We start from the raw sequence: 26,996 nt of genomic DNA on the forward strand, positions 1-26,996 counted from the left end.
GCCACAGGAACCCACAGAGAGGGCAACAAAACTCCTGTGGGCAGTGGTTACATGCAAGCCCCAAGCCCTGGTAGACAAACAGGGACTCCTGAACAGAATGGATAATGGCCAACCACATGCAGCCCATCTCTCAGCCACCTTGGAGCAGCTCCAGAGCCTCTCCAGGCCATCTCCTGCACTGGCTGGGAGAGGAGCGTCTGCTGCTCCCATCTCCATTTGTCCATAGAGGTTACCAGGGTAATTTGTTAAAAAAAAAAAGCCAACCAGAAGGGTGAGAAGCCCACAGTGTAACTAGGACAAAGCAGCCAGCAGTGTTTGCTGGGGGTTTAATAATTAACAACAAGGTCAGTGCTGCATGGAAGAACAGCACAGAGGGAATGCACTGCAGGGTGGAGCCCGACAAGTGGATGATCATCACCTTCTTTGCCCAGAAATGGATGTGTCTAGGGTCCCAGCTTTTGGCAGGAAGAGAGGTGGCTGGGGATGCCTTCCAGCCATGGCACCAACCCACTCCATACCTCTCTTCCCCTTGGGAAAAACTCCCAGGAGCATCATCACAAATAATTGTCAGGAGTCAAGGCATCTCTCCAACATCAGCCCACCCTGTGCCATCAAGTGTTTGTGTAAAATATTCCTGTCAGCCTTAGCCCTGGCTATGTGGATCTGTGGACAGTGTGCATGGGGTCTGCTGCACACGTGGGTCTGCACCTCTGCTCTGCCCCAAGCACCTGTGACCCAGCAGCAGCAAGGCCCCCGCCCCACGCCATGTGCTGGTGCTCCAGCACACAGTGTGCCCAGGGCAAGGACAAAGCCAGGTACAAGTGAGCCATCTGGTGCCCCCACTCCAGTGGCCTTCATCCTGGGAACAGCTGATAAGAGCTTTGGTAATGGGAGGCTCGGGGTGCCCTCGGCATGTGGTCACAGAGTGGCTCTTACAGAGCATCCTTGAAAGCGGAGCAGGGCTACATCCTTGGCAGCACTGGGACCAAACTCTCAGCTGGCACAAAACAGGGAGCCTTGGAGAAGTGCATTAGCAACATGGCTGCATCCCAGGAAGATCAGTCCATTACACCAGAGGAGAGCCATTTACATGCTCAGCTGGCATTGCAGGGTTAAGCTGGTAGATCCTGGCCACCCACCACACCCCATCATCACCAGCCCTCCACCCTCTGTGCAGGATGCTGCACGCACTGCTGCACCCCCCAAACTGCTCCCAGCACACAAGGTGGCACAAGGTCCCTGCACAGCCTGCTGTTCCTCCACACTTGCAGTTCCACAGCTGGGAACAACAACAGCGGGTTCCTGCCCTGACCACAGCACCCAGACGGGATCTGGGGACCAGGATGCCTCCAACCCAGCCACACTGAGCCATTAAAGATGTATTTCTCCCTAAAGCTGTTTAATTTGTTCCCAAGGCACCCAGTTTGATGCCCAGCAACGTGCCCACTGTTTGCTGTGCCGCCTGCTGGCCGGGTCACTGCCAGCTTGTTTACCAGGGACTTACTGGAGAAGCCGTCCCAGCCGCGTTTTATCACTTCTCTTTACATTTACCCTCACAGAGTAAACAGGCCCCATCTGGCCCTGCCACACTTTGTGCTGACTGCTCTAAGCCCTGTGGTAATGAATAAAACCAGACCTGATGGTCCTCACCCCAGCCTCTCCATCCTTTTTCCCTGGGGCAGCAACTTGTCCCCAGATGCCAATGTGGCATCACCAACAGGTCCCCAGCCCTCTCCCCATCTCCAGCATTATTTCCAGTACCTTCACAGCCCTCTCTTCTTCCTCCCATCCACTTACTGCCTGCAGGAGCTGGTTTAACCAGCAACACCCCCAATATAAAAGGGCTACAGCAGGCTGGGGGTAGTTCTCTGTGCTGGCATCTAAAAACTGTCTGTGAAGGCAAGAAGGAGCTGACTCTTCCCTAGGTCAGAATAAATCAATGTTTCTCTTCTCACCTGTGGGCAGGCTGAGTTTTCCAGCAAGGCTGGAAAGGGAGGCAGGTGCCAGAGCCCGGCAGACTCTCCTTAGCTACCTGGGGAGTTGCCAGAGTTTCACCTGCTGCAGCGAAAGCCGCCCAAGCCGGGGTTCAGCATGGTCCGGGGGAAGGAGGAGGCCAAACCCAACACAGGCAAACCCAGGGGAAATTTCCATTGGTGACAGATAGACAGGAAGGTTCAATAGAAAGGATGGAAGGAGAGGAGCCCGAGCCTCTGCAAGAGTGCCTGGAGTGAAGAACCATTGCTGCCCCTGCTGCTCAACTGCCTTACCCCCTGCTTCCCCAGCCTCCCCTCCCTGTGAGACATCCCGTGGGGCACAAAGGCAGGAGAGCAGGATCCATCCCAACTCCTGGAGCATGGAGAAGGCCATGGAGCCAGGAGATGATGGTGCTGTTGCCCTATACCCATGGGACACACCACTTTGCAGAGCCCAAAGAGGAGTGAAGGGGAAAGGATTTGATGGATGGGGCAAAGGATTGTCTCCAGCCTGAGGTGCCTCCTGCTTTGTCTGCTGGGGAGTGAGAACAGAGAGCAGAGTCCACTGCACACGCGCGTGCAAGCTGGCACTCACACCCTGACTCCGACACCGCATCCAGGACCACCACCTCCAGGGCCTGAGCTGCTGCTCTCGCCTCCCCAGAGCCACTAAAACCCCTGGAAAAACCCATCCTTTTGTCAGGGAACGGGAGTTACTTGTCCTCAATGCACCCTAACACAGGCACTCCCCAAAAGAAAAGTCTCATCCCCATGGATTTCCCCTGACAAAGGCAAATCCTGGCAGGGCAGCCCCACAGAAGGGTTCCAGTGTCCCCCACCTCGAGACATCTGTGGCATGGGCCAGGGATCCGTCGCTGATAACCTGGAGCGTGTTCCCAGCAGTTACTGGAGCCAGCCCTGTCTGGTCCCAGCTGGATGGTGATTTCAGCACTTTTGTGGCCCTGCTGTCTCATCTCCACCTCTCACTTCTCCTATGACCCAGAGCTGCCCTGACAGTGGACACGCAACCCTGGGACACCGAGGAATTGCGGGACACCCTCAGGGTCCTAAGCCACCATGGTCCCTCCCCTGCCTACCCCTGGCCCTGGTCCTTACCTGGAGGAGGAGGATGAGGATGACACAGAGGCGGCAGGCTCCTTTCAGCACCCGCTGGATCCCTGCTTTCTGCAGAGCCCTCTTCCCTGGGGATGTGTTTCCCTGTCCCTCTGTCTGGGTGCTGCGGTACCCGGGGGATGAGCGGTCCTTCCCTGCCTCTCCCTGCTGCAGGCTCCCTCTCTGGCACTGGCTCCTTCACCGCCCTCGCTCCATCCCTCACTCCCTGTGCCAGCAGCAGAGCTGCTCCAAGCCCAGCCTCATTAAAGAGACACACTCCCTATACCGGCACCCTGGGGGGGGTGGGGGGATGCTCTCACGGGGAACGCTGGGGGTCTCAGGGGACAGCCAACACCCTCAGAGAGTGACAGGCACCAGTCAAGAGCAGAGTCCATGGCTGTGGGCTGCTCTGTACCCACAGAATAGCAATGTCCAGGCAAAGTGGTGAGACCCCTGGTGATGCTGCAGCAAGAAAAAACATGGGGTTTGTCGAACTGTGACATGTAACCACCCCCTGTGTGCCCTCCCAACAGATCATGAGGCAAAATAGCCCCCATCAACCAGCTGAACTCTCCAGTACAAATCATGTTGGCCACAAGTGTCACAAGCAGCTTCACGAGAAAAGGTCTCAGCTGCCCTGAGACCATAACAAAATGACTGGGAGCAGGTAGATGCTCAATATCCACCCCAAACCCAGATGCCCTGGGGTACCACTGGGCTTTCCTCATCAGCCTCCATGTGCTGCAGTGAAATCACAGCCTTGAGGAGCAGGAAAGAGAGGGGATTCAGGGACAGCCCAGCTTTTGGGAGACAAGTGTGACAACAAGCCCCCCCTGGGGAAGGTGCAGACAGTCAGGAAATCCCAGCAAAGTCAGGACATGTCTGCTGGCAGGGAGCTCTCACAGCCCAGGGCGCACTGGGAATCCCTCAGCCACTGACAGTCCCACGTTCCCAAGCAGGACCAGAGAAATCCATCAGATTTGGGCTAATCCCTGCCCTGCCTTTCCCAGGCAGCTCCCTGTGCTATAGATAGGACTGTGCTGCTGCAGCTCTTTTTATAGAGCACACAGAGAGGAGTCCCCCCCACTCCCCGCACCACAGAACCCACCGCCACAGCCACACCGAACCTGGAGCCAGTCCAGGCACAAACTGGGGCAGAAAAATTCAGCAGCACCACAAGGGGAGCAGTCCCCAGTCCTCAGCAGGTATTTTTAGATCTCACCTCTGAGCTGACCCATATGCCACTGCAGCTTCAGCTCCCTGACACGGGTTTCACAGGTGACAACAGGAGCAACGGAGGGAAATCTCGGTGGAAGACGCCCTTGGCTGCACACGGTAGCATGAGACACACTCCTCCTTCCTGACCCCTCACCCTGAGCTTTAGTCAACAATTATCTCTGGCCGAGAGGCACTTTGTGCATCCCTAGGGCCCTTGCTAGAGCACTCTGACCATTCCCTCCCCATGTGAGATGCCCCATGGCATATCACTTCCCCCCCCGGTGCAGAGAGGAGAGCTGAAATGTGCAGCTGCTCCCCTTCCCTCTCCTTTACGACCACAGGAGAAGGATGCTAATCCAAGTGTCATCCCCCTGTGACAGCCACCAGTTCTGGGAGCTGCTGGAGGCCCTGCACACACCACGACACATCCACACAGCCTGCGACGTGCATGGGACTCCTGCTCCCATCATCACAGCAAGCGCCACAGCCACACCAGCCCGAGAAAAAAAAACCACAAGCTTTGATTTTTCTCTGAGATATCATTTCTAGGCCAAGCTGAGGCAAAGAAAAGCATCCAAATGTGAGTGCTGGTTCAGTGCCACCAGCCGGGGCGATGGAGCTTGGCCAGCCCACAGCATCAGACGTCGGCCCCGGCGTGACAGCAGGTGAGTAACAACGGCCCATGCAGCACTGGGGACACAGCTGAGTCTCCCCAGCGTGCTGGCAACTTCAGCAGGAGACACAGAAAGGCTCCATCTCAATCTGCTCCCAGCAGCATCAGGTGTTTGTGTCCCTGCTCTGCCCTGTCACAGCTTCCCTACAGCTGTTCATCACTGACACAAAGAGACCTGGAGAGCTTGGCACTGCTCTTCAGCAGAGTGCTGAGCTAAGACGTGTTAAAATCTGCAAACAGGGGCCCAGCTCAACCCACGACTCCATTCAGCATCCTCACACCCCAGTAACACCTCACCAGCAGCTGCAACACAACCCAAGGGACCAATCAGGATCTGGGTTTTTATCCTCAAATCACCTATTTCTGGAGCTGAATTATCACCCATTGATAGGGCTTGCTGGAGAGGGCACAGACCACAGAGATTTTTCAGATGCTCTCAGGTCCTGAGTCGCTGACAAGCCCTGTGAATTTAGTGTGAGTTGAGTTATTTTGGGAAATAACCCAAAACCCAGGCTGGCAGGAACTGTGCTCAGTGCAGCTGCAGCTCCTCAGACCCCGCTGAAGATTGCACAGGCTCGCCTGCAGGGAGAGGGGCAGGGGTGTCCTGTTTAGCTGCTCCATAATAAGCAAGAACTAAACCAAATCCTGAGGATGGGTAGCCATGGGGGAGGAAGGTGCCAGTGGTGTTTCTGGTCAAAATCAGGCACACTTCAGCTTAACCTGCATAATACTGGTCTGCCCAGCCGTGGGGAGTTATTTACAGAGGGCCTGGAGGGAGGAAATGAAACCACACCTCAGCAGAGATAGAGATGGTTGGTGGAGACATCTGGGATCCTTGGGGAGAGGGACTGGGAATGCTGCCAGCACTTCAGCCTGCCTAACTGAAATCTTCCTAGGATGCTGGCAGAGATAGATGGAGGGGCTGGAAGCCCCTGTGGGGCTGGCTCTGACACAGACCCAGGCCACACACTGATGGCTGCTGGATTTGCTTTCGGCAAGCGAAAATAACAGGGGCTCCCAGCCGTGGAGCGGGCCCGTGGGGGACCTCGCAGCTGCCTCGCCGGAGAAACCGAAACCGCCTGGATTTGAGGAACCCGAAACTCCCGTGCCGATGAGTGAACTTCCCGCAGGGGGGCCGAGCCCTCAGCGAGGCTCGGAGGTGGGGCTGTGCCATCCCTGCGCCGGGACCAGCTCACACGGCAGCACAGCCGCACCGCGGGCGCTCCAGGGTGGGTATCGCCGCTCCAGCTTCTTGCCCTTCTCCCGAACGTCTGCTCGCGGTGGGACGTGGAGGTTCAGATCAGCTTGGGCCATTGGGGCTCGGCGGGCTCCCGTCAGGTCAGCCTGTCCCTTCACAGTGGAGCTCGAGAGGCTCAGCCCTCTGCCTGCGGGGGGGGGGCTGCGGGGTTTGTCACCAGCCCGGTGTAAAATGTTCGGGGGTGTCGGGGGCGGCGTGATGCGGGGGAAGGCAGAGGGATGTCGGGCCGGAGAGGAGCGGGCATGCCCGGGCAGAACCCGCGGCGCGAATGGCCGAGCGGCTGCTTCCCTCTAGCGGGGACCGGGGGCTTGGCCGACGGCTGCGCCCAGCCCAGCCCAGCCCTGCCCAGCCCCGCACCTCCTTCCCTCCCTCCCTCCTTCCTTCCCTCCCTCCTTCCGTCCCTCCCTCCTTCCCTCCCGCACCCTCGGGCCGCCGCCCCTGCGCCACGCGGTGAAGGCGGGACGCGCTTCCGGAGCGGCGGCGGCGGAGCGGTGAGAGCGGCGGCACCGGGCGGGGCAGCTCCGCGCCGCGGTCCCGGAGCGCGCCTGGGATCCCCGGGGTGGTGCTGGGGGTTCCCGCCCCCACGCCTGCCCGGCACCCCCGCCTGGCCGAGCGGATGGGCCGGGGGGAACGCGCCTGGTCCCCGGGCAAAAGTGGCTCCGGCGGGCACCGCTGCCGCGTCCCGGCGGAGGTGGCTCCGGGGGCCGCTGTGCTCCCGCCCTATCCTCGGGGCGATCTGGGCCGGGTTGCGGGGAAAGGGGGAGAGAACAAGCACCCCAGATGGGCCAGCTGCCATTTCACCGTGACACGTGAGCCGAGGGAAGGTGTGGAAGTAGCAGTTCTGGCAGGGACACGGTGTGCCCTGGAGCAGGCGCAGGGAGGGCCAAGAAAAGGGAAATAAGTATTATAAAGATCTGCATTAAACTTCATTCCATGTCCACAGTGTAAGATCCTCTGACCTGTAGCAATGGGGAGACCCAGGAAGGAGTCTGCTGGCACATCATCCCCCCGACCAGCCACTACTGCCTCCAAAACTGCTCCCGCTGCACCCCCGCCTTCCACTTCAGCCACCCGGGCCAAGGCCACCGCTGCAGGGAGCCAATCCCGAAGCACTTCGGCTGCTAAGGCTGCCACCCCCACGCAGGGGCAGGGGACAAAAGCAGACTCTGCTCAACCAAGATCCACAGCATCCCGCGGAGCCCGAGGAGATGCTGGGGACAAGAGCAGAGCACCCAGCAGGAGTTCTACAACCCAGAAGGCACTTGATGCCAAGGGAGCCACTGGTCCTGCCAGAACTGACCTGTACCCACAGAAGAAGCAGCCTGGGGCTGACCCGAGCAAAGCCTGCAACCGGTTCCTGCCCCCTGTAAAGAACAAGGACATCCCGAGGGTGGAGGAGGAGACGCGGGGCCAGCGGGAGAACCCCAAGTGGTACGAGTGGCGGGAGAATCGCATCACTGCCTCAGTGGCCCCCAAAATTGCCAACAGCAGGTTTGCCAACAGCAAGACAGATGAGGTGCCCAAGTCCTACCTAAAAGAGGTGGTGGGCTCTGGCTCCAAGGTGCAGACCCCAGCCATGTCCTGGGGGATCCGCAATGAGAAGGTGGCTGTGGAGGCCTACAAGCAGAAGTTACAGAAGGGGGGCAAGCCAGTGCAAGTGGAGGACTGTGGCCTCTTCATTCACCCAGAGAAGAATTGGCTTGCTGCCAGCCCAGATGGGATCATCAAGGATCCAGCCACAGGGAAGGACCTGGGGCTGCTGGAGGTGAAGTGTCCCTACAAGCACAGGAACAGGACAGTGCGTGAGGCCTGCAAGGACAAGGACTTCTGCCTGGAGGTGGATGGGGATTCCTATGCCCTGAAGAAGAATCATCCCTACTTTACCCAGGTCCAGTGCCAACTGGGAACCACTGGCTTGCAGCGGGCCGACTTCGTGGTGCACACCAACAAGGAGACAGCTGTGGTCCCCGTGGAGTTTGACAGGGAGTTCTGGAGGAAAATGGTGCCCAAGCTGGAGAAGTTTTACACGGAGGCAGTGATTCCCCACCTGGAGCAGCAGGCAGGCAGTTCTGTCTACGCCAAGGAGGAATAGACCACTGCCTGCGTAGCTCGACTGGATACTTGTTTGGCTGCATAACTCCGGCTTTGTTCCCTTGCATAGAAGTTAGACCCAGGTTAGTTGCTGTTCCTGAACTGTTCACAGCCTTAGAACTGAAAAGCTGTACCAGCAGGATCCTGCTTTCTAAGGGTCCCCAAAAAAAGTGCCTTCTTGCTGCCTCAGCCAGGTCAGCAGACCCCAGAGCCTTCTTGTCCTGTCACCCTCACTGCATCCCCCACCTGTCCCAACAGCATGCCTGATGGAAGCTGGCACACATCTGGATCTGTAAATGAAACCAATGACATTTCTGTGTTGGAATTAGAGGCTTATTTTGTGAAGAAAACTGGAACCTTTGGCACCTCAGTTGCTGTCGGGACTAATTTCTAACTGCACTCCAGAGTGGAGACAGAGACAAGGAAGGTTTGTCAGAGCCCAAGAGCAAAACTCTTCTTTTGAGCCAGTGATGCGCCTTAAGCATCAGAGCAAAGGCACATGGACACCCTTCCTTCCTGAGCCAACCTGTTGATTCTGTGGAATAACCCATGACATTCCCCATCAGATGGCAGCAGGCTCTGGAACATGATTCCCACTGAAGAGGTTGTCCCCCAGGCCATGCACCTCCTGAGGACCTACCCATGGAGCATCCCTGTAAACTGCAGCAGTGGGGTGGTGGTCATTGCCAAATTAAATATAAATGCACTGGTCTGCTCGTTTCCTCTTGTTTTTGCAGCTTGGGGTTTACCTGGGGAAGTATCAGGGCTGAGAGGTGTCCCTACACCAGGTCCCCTCCCAGCCACAGCAGAAGGGAAGCAGGGGAGCTCTTGGGTCCCCAAGGGACGTGAGAATCAAGGTCACTGACCTATGCCAAAGCCACCACTGTTATGGCAAAAGTATTTATTATATACATAAGACTCCAGTCACACTCCACAGGGCAAGGACCAGAATTCGCTATAATACAAATAAACTATAATACAAAGTAACTATAATACAAATTAACTATAATACAAATTAACTATAAAAACATAAAGCACTTTTGGGGCCCAGGCTTTCCACAGGAGGAGAGAGGCACAGGGACAAGCCTGGGGGCTGCTGTGTGACAGGGGGCTGTCCCACACCCTGCCCCCAGCTGTGGTCCCACAGTAACCAGATGTGCAAGTAGGAAAGAACCCAGTTAAGAATTATAGTCACGGGGACTGGCAGGTAGGGGCTGAGCTGAGTGTCACCAGGACAGGAGTGGGGCCTGCATCCCCCAGGGAAAGTGCAGAAGGCACATGGGCAGGGCTCTTTGGAGGGGCTGTGAGGAGGAGGTGGGATCCAACAGTTAGTGCATGTGGGGCCCCAGGAGATCACAAACACTAACACACCACCCACAGGGATGAGCATCTGGACCACCCTCCTATCCCCTGCACACTTCTGGGATAACTGAGCTCTATGGCCAATATGATCCTCCGGGAGAACACGCAGGGCAGCTTTCAGGGGCCAGAGGTGTGAGGGGACAGTCCGGCCCTGTGTCCCAGCCCCTCCCCTGCCAGTGCATTGATTGTCTAAGTCTTCAGGTTAAAAAGGGACCCCCGGCCTTCCTGCTCTGCAGGAGCATCAGTCAACGAGGCGCTTGCGGGGCACTGTCCGAGCTCGGTTCGAGCGGCGAATCTCCTGCTTGGCATCGCGGCACCGCTGGCAGATGAAAATGTCAGGCACGTTGGATTTGCGGATCTTGGCACAAGAGAGGTGGATCCAGGTAGCGCACTCGTTACATTCGATCATGGGCCTCCCTGCGAAGGGCTTCATGCAGAAGCAAGTGATGAGATCCCAGGCATCGTCATCTGCTCAGGGAGAGAGAGACACCGCTCAGACACCGCCTTACCAGCTGCAGGTCTGGTTGTGGCCAGACCAGCCAGTTCTACTGGTGTTCAATGGGACAGACCCCCCACTCACCTTCTGCTTTGGTGTTGGGAACTTCTGTAAATTCGACTGCTAAAGTTGCAAAAGGGGGAAAAAGAAAAAAAATCAAAACCAGATGAGTAAGGCAGCCCTACACCCCACTTCAGACCTGTTTCAGGTCTGCACCATTTGCTCTGCAGCACAGAGCTACCAAAAGGCTGGTCAGCTTCCTGCCCCCTGCTCTTCAGTCCCCCAGGTCCCAAAAGTATTCCTCTTGTTGGGAGAAGCCTGGGCTATGGACAGGCCCACCCTGTGGCCAGCAAGGGTGGCTCCAGCTGAGGGAGGGACAATGTTTGGCACTGGCTGCAGCACAACAGGGCCCTCCGTAATCCCCCAGACACTTACCACTGAGCTGGGAGGTCTCTCTGCTTGTATCTTCCCCTGTGCTTTGGTCCAAGGTATTACAGGGACTAGGGCTTTTCCTCTCTCCAGAGAAGGGGTCGTGCTCCTTAAGCTGAGGATCATCTGCTGGCTTCTCAGTTCCCTGTGCTCCGTACACCAAGTCCTTCTCCTCCGTCATTGGCTCCTTCAGGAGGGAATTGGGCTGGGGGTCCCCAGGCGGGTTGAGGGAAGGCTCCAATAGCTCCTCTTTCACAGGAGACAGCTGTCCTGCCAGTGCAGCCAGCTGCTTCACCCCATCCTGCTCTGCCCCAAAGTCTTTCCAAGCACTCAGCGGCACCCTCTTCTTCACCTCCTGCTCCAAAATGCGTTTCTTTGCTGGTGGTTTCTTCCGTTTGATCTGCTGGGGCCGGACGTTGTAGAAGGCGGTAGAAAAGGCAGGGCTGCTCATTAGCAGGCCACTGCCCACAGGCCCCCTGGCCACAGCATTCCTGCTCTTTCTATTGTCCATGGGGATGTGGCCATCAGAGGAGTGAGATGAGGTTGAGCTATCGCTGTCCTGAGTGCTCCCCGTGCTGTTCTGGGGGCTCATGCTGCCTCCGTGGGTCCAGGGCACATACTAGTGGCAGGAGGGGAAGATGAAGAGGATTAACAGGGGAGACCAGAGCACAGGTATTTGGGGTAAGGAGAGAACGACTCTCCAGCAGTGTCTACCCAAACTTCAAGGCCAGACTGGATGGGCCCTGAGCAACTTGATCTAGTGGGTGGCACCCCTGCCCATGGTAGGGGAGTTGAAACTAGATGATCTCTAAGGTCCCTCCCAAACCCAAACTAATCCATGATTCTCAAAGATTAGGAGCTGAATCTGACATGGCAGGGAGACCGGGAGAACCAGTGTCTTTGTAGAGGAATGCTGTGCAAGTCCACTTACCTCCTCAGGGTACGGGATGTAGCCTGCATAGGCCAGAACGAAGGTGCAGAACTGGTTGAAATCCTCCACAGTTCTCCGTCGTTTCTGAAGTGGCTGCAACAAACACCACGAGTGGATTAAACTCCCGGGCTATCCCAACCAAGCCGATATCACAGCCCGCTCTGGCGGCAGCCCTGGACCACCCGGCAGTTTAACAAGCAGAGAATATCAAGGTCACCCAAACACCCATCCTTCCCCTAACTCATCGTCTGCCCAGACGAATGCAGCCCTTCCCTTTAAACCCAGATCCCGGGCGGGGTGGTGGCGGGGCTGGGCGGCGGGGGGGGGGAGGGAGGGCCGGACACACGCGACGACACCGTGACGACATGCCGGGACACCCAGAGCCGGGCAGCCGCTGGCGGAGCCTGAATCAGCGGCTCGGGGGCCCGGTGCCGGGATGTCCGCCTGCGGGCGGTGACTCCGGGATGGGGGACGCTCCCGTGGCAGCGGCCGGCGCGCTCGGGGCTCGGTCCCGCGGGGGGAGCCGTGGGAGGGCCGGGCGCCGCCGGCAGCACCAGCGCCCCAGGGGGGCGGCCCCGCACCCCGCGGCCGATCGAGGGGGAGCCGGGGCCGGGCCGCAGCGCTCCCCCCGCGGCGGCGGCCGGGGATGGCAGGGGGTGTCGGGGGCGGCCCCCCCGCACCGCCCGTCCCCGCGCCGGGCACCTGATGGCTCCCAAGATGGCGCCGCGCTGCCGGTCCTGCCCCGGCCGACCGGCCGGGGGGGACCCCGCCCCCCAAACCGACACCCCCGCGCCCGCGGCAACCGCGCCGGCACGGGACCCCCCGCTCCCCACGAACCGACGCGGAGCACCCCCGCTCCCCTTCACACACACGCGCACCCCGGCACCCCCCGCAGCCCCCAGCCCGCCCGACCACCCCGGGGCCCCCTCATGGGGACCCCGAGTGCCGCCACCGCCGCCCCGGGGCGGCATCCCCCGCCCGTGCCCACAGCCGCCCCCCGAGGGCTCCTCTCCCACGCACGGCCCCCGCGGGCACACACGGAGCCGTCCCCCCCCCGCGCACATACAGACACTCACACACACAGAGCCCCCCCCAGCCCTCCACACCAAGCTTCCCCCTCCAGCACCACCACCCCCCCGCACACAGCGCTCCCCCACGAGGCCCTCCGCGACACACGGCCCCCCCAGCACACACAGACACCCACGGAGGGACCCACAACCCCCCCGCACACACATGGCCACACAGAGGGGACCCCCCCGTACAGCCACACCGAAGCACCCCCCCGTACACACAGAGAGCCACACAGAGGGCACCCCCCTCCCTACACACACACACACACAGTGAACCCCCCCGTACACACACACAGCCACAGAGAGAGGACCCGCCCGGACACACAGACACACAGGGGACCCCCTCCCCCTTTCACACACACGCAGAGGGGACCCCCCCAGCACGCACACACAGAGAAGGGACTCCCCCCCCGCACACACACAGGGGGGACCCCCCCCCGCACACACACAGCCACACGAGCCCACCCCCATCCGCGCACACACAGACGATCCCCCCCGCTCCCGAGGGCAGCCCCGCACCCCCGAAGCCCAGCACGCAGCCAGCCCCCACCACGATCCGCTCCCCACCGCCCCGCTCACCTCCTCGGGCGCCGGGGACGCGGGGCTGGGCACGGGGCTGCTCCCCGCCGAGCACGGCCCGCCGCGGGGGCAGGGCTCCGCCGGCTGCCCGCCGGCGCTCATGCCGGTGCCGGTGGCGGTGCCGGTAGCAGTCCCGGTGCCGGTAGCAGTCCCGGTGCGGTGCGGTGCCCGCCGCCGGTGGGAGCGAGGCTCGAGCGCCGCCCCGGCCGCAGGGGCGGGACCACCTGGTGGCGGGGAAGGCGGGGGCGGGGCCTCGCGCCGGCCGTCCCGGTGCGGGGGGGTGCCGGTGAGTGTCCGCCCCTCCCGGTACCGAGTACGGGAGCGCAGCCGGGCTGGACTCGCCCGGACCCGCCGCCGCCGCCAACGGCAACGCCGAGGCACCGCCCACCGCCCGCGCGGGGTCGCGGCTCATGGAATGTTGGGGCTCGGGGGGAACACCGCGTTCGAACGGTCCCCGCGCGCCGGGGCGGAACCCACCCCACCGGGGTGCTCCGTCCGACATGGCCTGGGACAGCTCCAGGGCTGGGGCATCTACAGCTGCTCTGGCCAACCTGTGCCACTGCCTCTGCACACTCCCAGGGAAGAATTTCATCCTAATATCCAAAGTGTCCCCTCTTTCACTTTAAAGCCATCCCCCTTCTCTCATCCCTATCTGCCTGTGTAAAAAGTCACTCCCTCTCTTTAAAATATGTCAACAGCAAAAGTCATCCCAGAATTCACATTTTCTCATTACTAGATGAGGATGGGCACCCCACAGGCAGGTACATAGACAAGGCAAAGATGCTTAATGCCTTCTTCACTTCAACTTTCAACACCAGTGATGGGCTCTAGGGGTCCCTGAGCTGGAGGACCATGGCTGTGAGAATGATTAACTCCCAAACTTGTGCAGGATCTGCCGTTCCAGGTGAATCCTTTTATAGGGATGCTATACCGGGCCTTGCGGAATTCATCCAGGAGTACTCAAAAGAGCTGGTGAATGTCATCATGAGACCTCTCTCAATTATTTTTTAACTGCCATGGGAATCTGGAGAGATTCCTCTTGACTGGAAACTGGCAAACATTTTACCTGAAAAGGCTAGAGGGATGATTCTGGGCACTATAGGCCTGTCAGTCACATTTCAGTGCCCGGTAAAATTATGGAGAAGATTATTCTGAGAGTTATGGAACAACACCTGAAGGACAACACAGGCATCTGTCACAGCCAGCACAAGTTCATGAGGGGAAAGTTCTGCTTGAGAAACTTAACTTCCTTTAAGGACAAGGTGACTCAAGTAGTTGATCTAGGGAAGCCTTGATACAGAATTTGGAGTTCAGTAAAGCTTTCAATACTGCCTCTCCTAGGATTCTTCTGGACAGAATGTCCAGCACACAGATGGATAAATATATCATGCAGTGGGTGAGCATAGGCTCACGGGTCAGGTTATAGTGAATGGGGTGGCATCAGACTAGTGACCGGTCACTAGTGGGGCTCTGCAGAGCTCAATTTTAAGACCAATGCTCTTCAAATCTTCATTAACAACTTGGATGGGGGACTCAAAGATACACTGAGTTTGCCAACATACCTGAAGCAAGGCAGCTGTATCAGCAGACTCCCCTGACCAAGCAGCCTGTAGTAGATGCCAAACACAGGCTGTCTTTTGCTGGTCCTGTTGATTTTTACCCACAGGCTCTCAGTCTGCTCATGGCTGTTACTCAGAGGCAGCTCTTCACTATCTGTCCCTTCCTCAGGAGAGTACAACACCACTGCCCCTCCTCCCCATCCTCTCTTCTGAAATCTTTTAGCCCCCCATTGCAGTGTTCCAGTTATGTGGCGCATCTGTTTCTTTGACAGCAATTATGTTATAGAGTTTTAATTGTACCATGGTTTCCAACTCCTCTTGCTTGTTACCCATGCTGCATGCTTTGGTGTGGAGACACTTCAGCTGGGGGACTTTTTGCCACTTGTGAGAAGCCCTGCCTAATAATCCTTTGAGACGATTTATGGGTATTACCCTGTTGCTTCCTAAGATGTTGATGTTTCCTGGTTCCTCTTTGACGCCCAGAAATATGTCCCCATTCTCTGCTCAATACAACTTAAAGCTCTGCCCCTTTCCTCCTGCCCACCTTGGGCCCATTTCCCCCACAAACCACAACTGGATCCGGTACCCTCCAGAGCTGACATCCAACCCAGCCTCACACCAGCTCCATGCTCGGAAAGGTGGCCAATGGCCTCCTATTGCCCAGTGGGACACTGGCATGCTCCATCCAGGAGGTCCCAGCCTCACCTGCACCACAGAGCTCCCATTTAACTCACAGAGAATCATCTGGAAAACATCTCCCCCTCACCAGCCTTGTGCCTGAGGCAACAGCAGGACAATTCCCCCCCCCCCACTCCCCAAAAAAAAAAGCAAGCCCCACAGCCCCCCAAGGAAAGGCGAGCATTGCACCCACTGTGTCCTGGGTTTATTTACACCACAACCTCTGTGTGCGTGGGCAGGGAGGGATGCCGGGCAGCCCACCCCAGGGCAGTCCACCCCCGAGCCGGCTCAAAGGCAAGGCAGGCAGCGAGGCAGTACCGGCAGCAGCACAAGGAAAGGAGCAGGGAGCACGCCCAGGAGAACTGGGCTCTGGCTCCCTTGGCACTACAGACGTAAGCAAGCCCCAGCATCAGGGGGCTGGGGAAGAGGCAGGGGTCACTTTTAGCAGCAAATGCCTCGTTTCCCTCCAAGGCAGCAGGGAGGACAGTGGCATGTGATGGAGCCAGACTAGTGCTCAGGAAAACAAAGAAAGAAAAAGGCAGAGGGTGAAGCGAAGAAACATGGAGAACAGCTCTTCTGCCCTGCAGAGCACGGAGTTAAACCAAGGGTCAGGATGCTTTGCCTTCCCTCCTCTTGGCACAGCAGCAGCTCCAGGCACACCTTCCAGCGTGCCCAGTGCCAGGCACAGCCTTGGCCAGTGACAGAGCCCCTGGCGTGCCCCTGGCCACGCACACCAGGCTCCTGCTCCCGTGCTGTCCTTCCACCCGGCCCCGGGAGGGGAGAGCAGTTCAGGTGGCAGTTTGATGGCATGGCTGACGGTCCACGTGGGCAGCACCGTCCTCGGCGCTCTGCCAGGCACAGTTGGGATGGAAGCCGAGGTGGCCGAGCTTTGCTCTCCAGCCCCTGGCACAGTCCAGCTCCCACCTCCCTTATAGGAAACCCTCCTTCCGGAACTGCTCCTTCAGGATGTCTCTGTACTGGTCAAAGCCACCCTCGATGCGTGTGACGGTGGCGTTCTCACACACCCACAGCTCCTGGCACACCAGGCGGATGAAGCGTTCATCATGGGACACCAGGATTATACCACCCTGTCAATATACAAGGGGGAAAATGGGGAACTTAGTGGAGCATAACCCAGGGCCCAGGACTGGTGGCATGGAGATCTTGTGCTTCTGTCTAGCCTGTGCCCAGCACTTCTGGTTTCCATCAGCTCCAGGGAAAACTTAACAGTATTTTACTGGCAGGGAGCTCATCCCAGCCTTTCCTCCCTTCAGGAGGACAGACAGATCACCTATTGGGGAGCCATGTGCAGTAGTAACGTATTTAATGTTCTCTCTCAGAAGGCAAGTGCAAGGTTTGTTACTGGCTCTCCAGGTGTCCAACAACTTCAAGGATGGAGAATCCATACGAAGTCAGTAACAGTGAAGAGGCGTCTGGGTAGGGCCCTGAGCAGCCTCAGCTAAGCTTTTCTGTCACAGGAAAACTGCCCCAACCTGACAACAACCACTGAGATCCAGGTTGATTACAGTGGTGTCTGGAGGCTGAGTCTTTGGTGATCAGGCATAAAACATGCCTAAGGAAGATCTGAGCGGCCCCAAGGCAAGGCTGGGAGCTGCACACAGCATGTGAGAAGTCAGAGTGTAGGTGAGGATGGGACAAGGGCTGGGGTGGTACTGCCTCTCTCAGCCACTCCTAGCCAAAGCCATCATGTAAACAAACCACCAGGATGGATGGCTAAGGCAGAAATGTGACTAATTTCCCAAATTCTATACTAGACTTGAAGTCACTGCCGGTATTTCAGCATCCAGCTCTGGCTGAGATACCAAGTAACTTGATCTGGAGGCTGCAGGAGGTGTTAGAAAAACAAGAGATGTTCCTTACCCGGAACTTATTCAGTGCCTTTGCCAGTGCCTCAATGGTCTCCATGTCCAGGTGATTTGTTGGCTCATCCAGGATGTAGAAGTTTGGACTGGAAGAGAAGACAGCTCTGAGGATGCAGTGAAACAGGCTCAGGCTGGGTCTGCACCCTGACTGCTGCCTTAGCTGCTCAGAGCCACAGCCATTGGCATGTGGCTGGCCCCAGGATTGGCACTGCCCAGTCCCAGGGACACCTCTTATCCCTGTGAGTCCAAAGAAGTGGGAGAAAACGACCTGTCTCCTTCTACACTGTCTTCCCAGGGTAACCTCCCTCTCCATAAAAACCCCCAAGGCAAAGGCTTATGTGGGGTAGCAGGAAGTCCCTGGATGTCTGCCTTCCTCCTGGTGAAGCAAGCTCCAGGGATGAAATCATGCAAAAATTAACAGCATTTGGGAGAACATTACCAGGGCATAGTCATCTGGGCAAAGGCCACCCGACTCTTCTGACCTCCGGACAGGCTGGCCACAGGACGCACGGCCAGCTCTCCGGAGATGCCGTAGCTCCCCAGCTGATGCCGGTACTCCTCCTCCGTCTTCCCTGCAGGATCATGTCACAACACAGCTATGGCACACCTGGTGTGACACAGGGTCATAGCTGGACAGCCTCTGCCAGACCAGCAAATGGGAGATCAGCAGCACTTTCAGGCAATTCCCTCCCATGCAGGGGGTTTGCAGGGAAATCCTGACTGACACCATCAGGACAGGGGCTGCAGGGCTGGTGACTGACACCAAGTGATGCTACTCCCAAGTCCCTGTCACTGTGTCAAGTAATGGAGAAAGGAACCAGAAAGGAACCAGAGGTTTTGGCAACTAGGAAAGGGGGATCCAGTGCTCATCCTATGAGCAGGAAAGCAGCTCATCTGCCCCCAAAACTTGGCACCAGCCTGAGATCTGCAGACTACCAGCTACCCCTGCTTCTCATGGCTGATGACCTGAACTTGGCTGGATGAGGGGAGTTATCCCAGTGTTGGCAGTGACCCTTAAGCACTGATGGGACAGAGCCTTCTGTCCAGGAGCATGGACAAATGGGCTCCTCCATGCACAGCAAAAGAGGCCTCTGGGATCAACAAAAACTCACCTGGGAACTTTCTTGCCAGTAACTCTACAGCACTGATATTCAAGTCTAGTTGATCCACGTGGTGCTGGCTGAAATAACCGATTTTTAGGTTTCTGCAGAATGAGAAGAGCGATTGGGAGCTGGTACCAGACTCTACAACCACAGCCTTCATAGCTGCAGTGCCATAAGGGGGCACATGTGTGGGTGTGCTGGACCCATCCCGGTCACTACAGCAGCTATTGCTCCAAGCACAGCCCAGGAGCCCCCCAGCTGCACAATTCCTCCTAACCCTTCCAACCAGGTACCTGTGAGCATGTCTGATCCCTCTGACTGGTGCCAGCTCCCCCATTAAGATCTTTAGCATGGTTGACTTGCCAGCTCCGTTTTCCCCAACCTAGAGAAGCAGCAGCAGCATTGGAGAATGTGAAATCCATGAAGGCACTTTGGAGTGGGGGGCAGTGATCAGGGAATTTCAGCTCTTGCAGATGATAAGGGGGGAGCAGGACAGAGCACAAATGGTGTACCAGGAAGCTGCATTTCTATCATTAACAAGCAGCACTGGCAGCAGTGACAGATGTTCCCTCCCCAGCCCTCAAGCCTAAGGATTACCCAGTCCCAGCCTCATCTGCAAGCACAGTGTCTGCTGCCCCATCCAACGTAGCAGGGCCCCCACTACATGCTGCTGTCATCTAACAGGAGTCATATATGGATGTAGTCTCTTCTCAGAGGTATCCAGTGAAAGGACAAAATCACAAGTTCTAAATGGTACTAGGAAAAATGGCACAGTGTTCCTCAAAATGAGGATGATCAAATGCTGTGATGGGACCCAGAGGAATGGAAGAAATAGTCCTCCTGGAAACATCCAAAATTGAACTGGACAAGGACCTGCGCAAGCTGAACTATAATCAAAGCTATCCCTGGTTTGAGCAGGGTCCTCCCAAGGTCCCTTGCAGCCTCCATTATTCTGCAATCCCACATACCACACAAATGCGGGACTCCAGGTCGGCAGAGACAGAGAGGGAATGAAAGATGTAGCGACTTGGCTCATAATAAAAGTCTACTTCATCCAGCTGCAGGATTGGGGGGGAGAACTTCTCAAAGCCATCAGGGAACCTGAGAAGGCAGGAAGAGGTGAGAGATGGCCAGGAACTTCAGAGACTCCCAACTGCCCAGAACCACCTCTGCAACTCCCCAGGTGACAAGGAGGGCTCCCTACCATGCAGGGCCTCAGGGAAGGATGGTCAGGAGAAAGCAACAAAGACCTGCAGCCCGAGCCCCAAGAGGGAACCCAGCCTGAATGAGGGGATCTGTCTGATCTCCCTGTCAGAGTAAAACTGGCCCACATGAAGGGGTGGTTGTCCCAGCTGGGAGAGCAACCTGGAGAAGTTCATGTCAGAAATGGAGTCAGATGCCCTCCAAACAATGGCTCAGGGGACATTTACCTGATGATCACCTCAGATTCCTTGTCCACAGGTTTCAGCACTGGCCTGAAAGAAGAGGAAACATATAATCAAGGTGCTCTGCACTGTGGGTCTGCTCCCACACCAGAAGCCCAGGTAGAGTCTTTAGCTCTGTGACATCTCATCCTAACCAAAGCCTCTGGACCAGAGACAGGCACCCAAAAAGCCCAAACCACAGCTGTATCTGCCAGGTACCCTGGAAGCCTCCATTTCTTCCCATGAGCACTGCCCCATTCCCACCTCCAGAGAGGAGCAGGATAGGCACTCACAGCTTCTCCAACAGCTTGAGCTTGCTCTGGACTTGGGATGCCCGGTTGGCGTTGTAGCGAAAGCGGTCAATGAAAACCTGAGAGAGAAAAGCATCAGAGAGCCCCAAGTCCCCTTCAGCACCGGCCACCCTGCTCTACTGCCAAACCTACAGCAATACAACCACTAAGGCAGAGAGAAAGGGACAAGGCTGGGAGAAGAATGCCCCAGCTCCACTGGCTTCTCGCAGTACCTGGATGTGCTCGCGGTACTGCTGCTGGGCTTCATACTCCCGCTGCTGGTTCTTCAGCCGCTCCTCTTTGATCTTCATGAAGTTCTCAAAGTCCCCACGGTACATGTCCAGCCGCTGCGAGTGCAGGTGGATGATGTCCGTGGCCACCGCGTTCAGGAAGTTCCTGTCGTGGGACACCACGAGGATGGTTGACTGCCAGGTCTGGAGGAGACAGCAAGAGGGAGGCCTGAGCACCATGGAGCCAGAGCACAGGGGTTGGTCCCACCACCCAGGGAGGTGAGGACATCTCCCTCCCTCACCCTTTCTTTGTATCAAGGTCTTCTTCCACCCCCCTACCTGTAGGTAGCTCTCCAGCCACAAAATTGCCCTCACATCCAGCATGTTCGTTGGCTCTGAGGGAAGGGGAAAAGGCACTGAGGTCAGGAGGGATGGAGATGGCTGGATTATATTTTTTTCCCATAGGAAAGGCTAGTGATCTGCACTGGGGAGGAAAGAGCCTCTGTGGAGACCTTCTCTGCCCAGCTCAGGGGACTCGTGTGTAGGGTGTAATGTGGTGTGTGCACAGGGGCTGAGGCTCAGGCACGGATGCTCCTCACGGCAGCATCTCACCCAGATTCCCTACCCAACCTGGGCTCTGCAGCTCCCCCAGCACAGACTGGCAGCCAGGGTACATTCCAGGGACAAGCAAGGGAAAGGGAACAAAACTTGGGGCAAGATGACATGCAGACCACCTGGTTGGAGCACAGGGCAAGGCTCTGCTGAGCACAGCGAGAGCTGCTGCCCAGGCAGATTTCCCCGTGCCACCACTGCCAACTGTGCTGCCAGGCCAGCCCATCACACAGGGCTATTTTGAGCAGGCAGATAAAGGCCATGGCATGTTCCCAACCCCAGGAAGGGCACAAGCAGGCACAGCAGTGTCAGAAGGGGACTCACAGTATCAACTTACCATCCAGCAGAAGGAGATCTGGCCTGGGGAAAGCAAGACATGGGTATCAGAAGCAGACGGAGCACAGGGTCAGTGCAGAGTGTCTCATCACACACACAGAGTTGCAGTGCCTCCAACACCCCCCACCTCAAGAGCCTGGGTTGAGAGGGCCCTCAGGCAGCACCCCTGCACTTCGCAGCACAGACAAGGAGGCTTAACCCCAGAGCATGAAGGCCTGGACACCAACCTGGCAAACAGGGCTCGGGCTAAGGCCAGTCTCATCCTCCAGCCTCCAGAAAACTCTCTGAGGAGAGAAGATGCAGAGAGGGGTTACTGTTCAACACAGAACCACTGTGTTTGCCTGCCTGCAGGATCCCTGCTCCCCCACGGCTCTTTTGGCTCTGCTGTCACCCAGAGGCAACTTGTCCCTGCAGAGATTTCAGGCACAGCACAAGATCTGCGGTCCAGTAGGAAGGTGGCAGGAGACCACAGGCACCCCCAGGGCAGGAGACCACACTGGATGGGCAAGAATAAACCCCTGTTCTTCCTTACAGCCACAGCAGTGCCTGGGGGCTCAACTGGAACAAGTTCCCAGCCTCATCACTACCTCAGTGCCCAAAGTTTGGAAACTTACTTGGTTGTCTGTTGTTGCATCTTTGCATTAAAGCCCAGCCCAGCAAGAATGACGGACGCCCTGGGGAAAAGGGGAGAGAACTGGAATCCAGCTATAGCATCCAATGGCAGGGCACAGTCCGAGGTCTCAGACCCACAACCACCAAGGGGACTCTGCTACATATTTTAAAGCCATTCTGGTGCAGGAAAACTTCCCTGCACACCCAAGAGAAGCACTTGGCTAGGAAATGCAGCCCAGCAGGGCACGGCATCCACAGGAAGTCCAGGAGATTTGCAAGGAGTTTTCATCTCTTTGGCCAGGAAGAGAGTCACACCACCATTACAATCCCAAAAACGCTCCCCAGGCACCAGGAACCTAGGGAGGTCAGACAGCAGCAGCAGCAACGATACAAGCCATTTGGGGCAAAAAAAATCCCTCCAGCTTCAGCAGAAAGCTCAACTATTCCTAAACCAGCAGAGCTGTGACAGAGAAGAAACAAGAAGAAAAGCAGGAAAAACCCCATCCCCACATGCTGGATCCCAGGGCCACAGCATGACCCTTCCATACCCCAAACCCTCAGCCCTGCTCAGCCCTGGCCATGCCAACACACAGCAGTGCTCACAGGGCTGTCTCACCTTGCTGGGGCCTTGTCTGCCTCAATCTCCTCCAGCTTAGCATAGATCTCTGATAGTCTGGCACCTTCCGTCCCTTCTCCCCTAGGGCAGAAAAAGGAGGAGTGTGTGGGACTCACCAAGTCAGGGTTTGAGTGCTGGGGGAGGCTGATCTCCTCAGGTAGGACTAAGGTGGGCAAGATACAGCCTGCCCCTGCCAGAGCCTGTCTTTGGAAGGGACAGACCTCAGAATGAGACCTTGTGGTCAAGAGGCCACAGAAGGGCTGGAAACCCATGGGATCACCTCACCTTCCAGAACTGATCTTGGCTGTCAGGTCCCTCTCCTCCCGCAGCAGGCTCTCACGAGTGGTGTCACACTCCAGCACACTCTGCAGCGCTGGTGTCTCATCCCCTGCCACCTCCTGCTCCACGTGCAGGATGCTGATGTGTGAGGGGATGCGCAGGCTCTGGCTGGCGATCATCTTCAGCAGTGTTGTCTTCCCCAGCCCGTTCCTGCCCACCAGCCCGTAGCGCCGTCCGAAAGCCAGGTTCAGGTCTGCTCCCGTCAGCAGGACACTGAAGCAAGGGAACAGGCAGGTCCCTGGTCAGACTGTCCCATGAAGAGGGGATAACTGACAGCCACCTGCCCCTGGTGTATTTCAGGCTGTGCTGTAGCCAAGCAAAATTCACAGGCTTCTTCTGCCCAAAGCCAATAGGGTCAGTGCCCACCTTGCTTCCCGATCTTTGCCACACCCTCAGTAATTTCTCAACTGCTCTCCAATCCAGTCTCAATCCCCCATGGTGCAAAATCCCAGCCAGGGTCTGTCCCACATCCCCACTGCACTCACCGCTCACCGAAGGACACATCGAAGTTCTCGATGCGCACATCGTATGACTTGTTCTTGCCTGATGACTCCATGCGAGTCTCCTTCTTGCTGGAAGCCTGGCTGGCAGATGCCTCCTCAAGGACTCTGTGGACAGGCAGAACACAGAGAGGGGGCTCAACAGGAAAGCTCTGGTACAGTCAGATCCCAGCCATGCTCAGCAGAGCAGGATGGGAATGTTCAAAGTGCCCTGCATACTCACACAGGGCTAGATGACTTCAGGGAATCCCGCTCCAGCCTCTTGTCCTGCTTGGCTTTCAGCCTGGCTTCCGCCTTCTCCAGTTTCTTGGCATTCACCATCTGAGACACAGAACAGAGTTTGAAGAAGAGAGAGCATCTCCAGCAAAACCCCCAAAAGCCCAGCTCTGGGAGAAAAAAGATCAATCAACCTCTCAGAAAGAGAGGGAGGAAGGACAGGGAAACTGGGACAGATTCAAGCATATTTTGAGGAGGCTAATCAGGCCAGGAAGCTACCTCAGGAATGAAGTCCTAAATCAACAGCTCACACACAAGTTTTGCCTCAGCAAGGCAGAGGTTTTGGCTGACCCTATCGTACAGTCAGTTTCTGTAGTTCCAGGGACCTGGATCAGCCAAGTCACTTCAACAGCAGCAACCTGTCATCCCAGTGCCTCTTCTGGTATACCCTGCACCCACCCTTGGAGTGCACCATGAGGTGTTTCCCTTCCCAACACGTTAAATGTTAGCCAGTTTGGAACAAACTCTTCTTGAACAGTGGATCAGAGACAAAAAGCATTTAATTAACCCTGAAGGCAAGAAGGCGCCAAGTGTTTTAACCTGGCTTCTGGTCTTTGGCCAGGCTTTCAGCCCACTCCAGCTTATTCCTGCACAGAGTTGAATATTTGTGGCTGACCAAGAACACTCCTAGGTATTTCTAGGCAACTCTGCAGGCAATGGAACATGATAGAGACCTGTATGCCAGACTGAGGAGTATCTTGTTACTAGAGCTGTGACTCTGCACCTACAGACAGAGTCACTCTGTAAACTATACCCAGCTTTCTGAATCTCCTAGTAAGACATGTCCTCCAAAGTTTGACAGGCCTCCCAAGGCCTTCCCTGAATCGTCTCCAATTTTTCTGAAGATCCTTTTTTGAGTTGCAGACATGAGAGCTGGAAAGTGAATCCAGCTGCAACAACTCTGGTGCCAAAACCAGACAGAGCTGCCAGTTTTTGCTTAAGACTCGCGTTCAGACATGTGGGAACCCTGTTAGGTCTCAGCCTCCAAGTGAAGGGCTCTCACCCTCAACACATTAACCCATGGAAAGGGAGCTCTGTGAGGGACCAGCCTGGCAATAACGCTGCCCACACTGTACAGCTCCTGCCATCCTTGCTTTGTGGATGTACACCTGCACCTCACCCATGCTCAGACTTTGGCACATCCAACACAGACGGCAAGCCAAGGCTGTTCCTGCGCAGCTACACATTCCATCAATACAGACATCCCGATTTCCTCAGGTCGTGGAGTGGAACTACTTCCGAACTTCCCAGCTCTTGATCTTATTTCCCAAATCACAACAATGTACAGCTGGCTCTAGAGCTTAAAGTGTCCCTGCAGTGGCTCTCTGCTAACTTCCCCCCCTGTAACACCTCCCTCTCCTGCCATTACCCAGGGCTTTATCCCTCGCTGAATATTCAAGATGTCATTCAGGGACATCCTATTTTCTCAATCAAAGGCCTGGCTGTAGGAGCCAAAGATCCTCGCAAAAGTCAGAGTTCACTAAGAAATTACAGCAAAATAGATCTCATCAGATTAATAGGCTGCTAACTCATCTGGAGCCTCTTCACCAGACCAAGACCAAGAGTTTCCCAAATTATAGGGAGCTCGACAAGGAGGAGCAGTACCTCCTGCAGCTATACTCCTAACCAGGATGCTGCTTGCCTTGGCTGCTCTCCAAGGGCAACCTGGACTGCAGCAGGGCAGGGCACCTGCAGCCCCACGTGTCAGCTGCTCCCACAAGGAAGGGCACAGCCCTCACTCACCGAGGTCTGGCCTCTCTTCAGCAGCAGCCCCGGCAGCAGATCCGCGCTGGTGTCACCTGCAGGGAGACGGTGGGGTTGGGGTTGGTGAGCACGTGTGGCAGGGAGGCTCCGCAAAGCCCTGCCTTAATGACCACCCATGCCCAGACGTGACTGATCCCTCTCCTGACAGGATGAGGGGACCAAAGGGCATCTCTCCACCTCCACCTTCACCCCAGCTTATCCCGTGGGCACTGCTGCCCGCAGCTCAGCAGCAGAATGAGAATCAGATGAGTGCCTGTGAGGGAGAGCCTGAGGCTCCTCTCCCCAAGGTCAGGTGAGCACACCCAGCGCCCCGAGCCCTTCCGAGCCCCAGCACCCTGATGACACGACGTGAGCCGAGGGCATCACTCACCGTATCCATCTGTGATCTGGGAAAGCTGGATGGGGGCATCCAGCAACACCTGGCTGCAGCGCTGGGCTTGGCCCTCGTCCCTACGGAGAGGAGGAGGAGGAGGGTGAGGTGCGTGAGTGGGGTGAGGAGGTGCGAGGGGACGCCGGGTACCCTTACAGCTGCAGGGTGTTGAAGAGGCGCTGGCAGATCTCCCTGATGGCGCCGTCGTCCTTGGTGTCCTGCGACACCTCCCGCAGCAGTTCGCCCACCGCCTCCTCCAGCTCGTCCACCGACTCGAAGTCCGCCCCGCTGCCGTGCAGGATCCCTGCGGGCACACGGCGCCGGCGCTGCACACCTCGCCGCTGTCGCGACAGGTGGCACCCTCCCGGTCCCCCCACCCCTCCCCGGCCGCCTGTCGCGATACGGGCGCTGCCGCCCGTCGCCACAGCGGGGAGGTGTCGCGACATGCGGCGCCGCGGGAAGCCAAGCCACGGCGGGCAGGCGGGAGCCGCTCACCCGTCACGTAAGCGAAGAGCTCGCCGTCCAAGTCGGGGAACTCGGAGCGGAGGATGTCGGCGCAGGACGCCATGGCGGGGCGGGCCCGCCCCGCGGAGCCGCCGCCGCTCGAAGCCGGAAGGGACGGCGGGCGCTGCCGGGAAGGAGGAGGGCGGCCGCCATGGCGCGGGGACCGCCGGGAGATGTAGTCCGGGCCCGACTGCGCCTGCGTATTACGGGGCCAGGAGTGGGGCTCCCGGCGCCACGTGCCGGCACAGCGATACCGGGAGCGGTCGGGACGGGCCCAAAACCCGCTCAGCCCCTGCTTGTCCTGTCGCCCAGGGAAAAAGGTTGTGGGAGGACTTGGAATTCTTTTTCTTCCCTCTTTTAAAAACAGAGTTTCTGCTTTTAAATCACAATCAAGACACCGCAGGTTGGGGTTTGGGTTTGAATTTTTTTCATCCACCGATGGGGAATGAGCACTTGGACATCGTCACCTGCTCAAAGACTGAAGGCAGAGGGGCTGAGCCAAGGGCCAGGTCCAGCTGCTCAGCAGTCACTGACTCCCTCAGCTACCCCACACAGCACCCACCCTGGCCCCTGCCACCAAAAGCCAAGTTAAAAGGAGAAATCGGCTTTTGAGGTTTTTTCAGGTGAGCACGAGGAAAGATGATCAAGATTCTCTTAAGCCTGGCTGCAGCACAGGAGCCTGACTTACAGGGGGCTGGGACACAGTG

General features: G+C 57.3%; 3 protein-coding genes across 6 annotated transcripts; 1 reads left to right on the plus strand and 2 right to left on the minus strand.

Moving 5' to 3' along the window:
* The first annotated feature begins 5,727 nt into the window (after positions 1-5,727).
* Positions 5,728-9,037, plus strand: LOC128812460 (uncharacterized). 3 transcript variants are annotated; one of them, XM_053986880.1, is made up of 2 exons: positions 5,728-6,206; positions 7,179-9,037. In XM_053986880.1, exon 2 carries the CDS (start codon positions 7,203-7,205, stop codon positions 8,325-8,327), a length of 1,125 nt encoding a protein of 374 aa, XP_053842855.1. In that variant the 5' UTR covers positions 5,728-6,206; positions 7,179-7,202; the 3' UTR covers positions 8,328-9,037. The 3 variants fall into 3 exon arrangements, with proteins under 3 accessions (XP_053842855.1, XP_053842858.1, XP_053842857.1); XM_053986883.1 differs by lacking the exon at positions 5,728-6,206 and adding an exon at positions 6,299-6,315; XM_053986882.1 differs by lacking the exon at positions 5,728-6,206 and adding an exon at positions 6,658-6,726.
* A 173-nt stretch (positions 9,038-9,210) lies between these two features.
* On the minus strand, positions 9,211-13,536 carry LOC128812444 (PHD finger protein 13-like). Its single transcript, XM_053986850.1, has 5 exons — positions 13,194-13,536; positions 11,545-11,637; positions 10,620-11,232; positions 10,269-10,307; positions 9,211-10,156 (listed from the first exon to the last, which is right to left on the minus strand). Exons 1-5 carry the CDS (start codon positions 13,293-13,295, stop codon positions 9,930-9,932), a joined length of 1,074 nt encoding a protein of 357 aa, XP_053842825.1. The 5' UTR covers positions 13,296-13,536; the 3' UTR covers positions 9,211-9,929.
* A 2,084-nt stretch (positions 13,537-15,620) lies between these two features.
* Positions 15,621-26,395, minus strand: ABCF3 (ATP binding cassette subfamily F member 3). 2 transcript variants are annotated; one of them, XM_053986384.1, is made up of 21 exons: positions 26,281-26,395; positions 25,942-26,089; positions 25,786-25,865; positions 25,395-25,450; positions 23,599-23,696; positions 23,361-23,483; positions 22,822-23,088; positions 22,537-22,617; positions 21,923-21,982; positions 21,536-21,592; positions 21,310-21,332; positions 20,700-20,755; positions 20,364-20,564; positions 20,134-20,210; positions 19,847-19,891; positions 19,385-19,517; positions 18,710-18,798; positions 18,426-18,517; positions 17,753-17,885; positions 17,312-17,399; positions 15,621-16,518 (listed from the first exon to the last, which is right to left on the minus strand). In XM_053986384.1, exons 1-21 carry the CDS (start codon positions 26,351-26,353, stop codon positions 16,360-16,362), a joined length of 2,139 nt encoding a protein of 712 aa, XP_053842359.1. In that variant the 5' UTR covers positions 26,354-26,395; the 3' UTR covers positions 15,621-16,359. The 2 variants fall into 2 exon arrangements, with proteins under 2 accessions (XP_053842359.1, XP_053842360.1); XM_053986385.1 differs by lacking the exon at positions 21,923-21,982.
* Between the last annotated feature and the right edge of the window lie 601 nt (positions 26,396-26,996).

Source organism: Vidua macroura, chromosome 10 (genome assembly GCF_024509145.1).
Source record: "Vidua macroura isolate BioBank_ID:100142 chromosome 10, ASM2450914v1, whole genome shotgun sequence".
Taxonomy (NCBI): domain Eukaryota; kingdom Metazoa; phylum Chordata; class Aves; order Passeriformes; family Viduidae; genus Vidua; species Vidua macroura.

Bases quoted from the DNA above. Each gene is read 5' to 3' on its own strand.
- LOC128812460 (XM_053986880.1), top strand. From the start codon at position 7,203: ATGGGGAGACCCAGGAAGGAGTCTGCTGGCACATCATCCCCCCGACCA.
- LOC128812444 (XM_053986850.1), bottom strand. From the start codon at position 13,295: ATGAGCGCCGGCGGGCAGCCGGCGGAGCCCTGCCCCCGCGGCGGGCCG. The intron at 11,638-13,193 runs GTGAGCGGGGCG...TGTTTGTTGCAG, and splicing joins CGTCCCCGGCGCCCGAGGAG to CCACTTCAGAAACGACGGAG. The intron at 10,157-10,268 runs GTGAGTGGGGGG...CTCCCTGAGCAG, and splicing joins TCCCAACACCAAAGCAGAAG to ATGACGATGCCTGGGATCTC.
- ABCF3 (XM_053986384.1), bottom strand. From the start codon at position 26,353: ATGGCGTCCTGCGCCGACATCCTCCGCTCCGAGTTCCCCGACTTGGAC. The intron at 23,697-25,394 runs GTGAGTGAGGGC...TCTGTGTCTCAG, and splicing joins TGAAGAGAGGCCAGACCTCG to ATGGTGAATGCCAAGAAACT. The intron at 17,400-17,752 runs GTAATGTTCTCC...CTTCTCTTCCAG, and splicing joins GCCCAGATGACTATGCCCTG to TCCAAACTTCTACATCCTGG.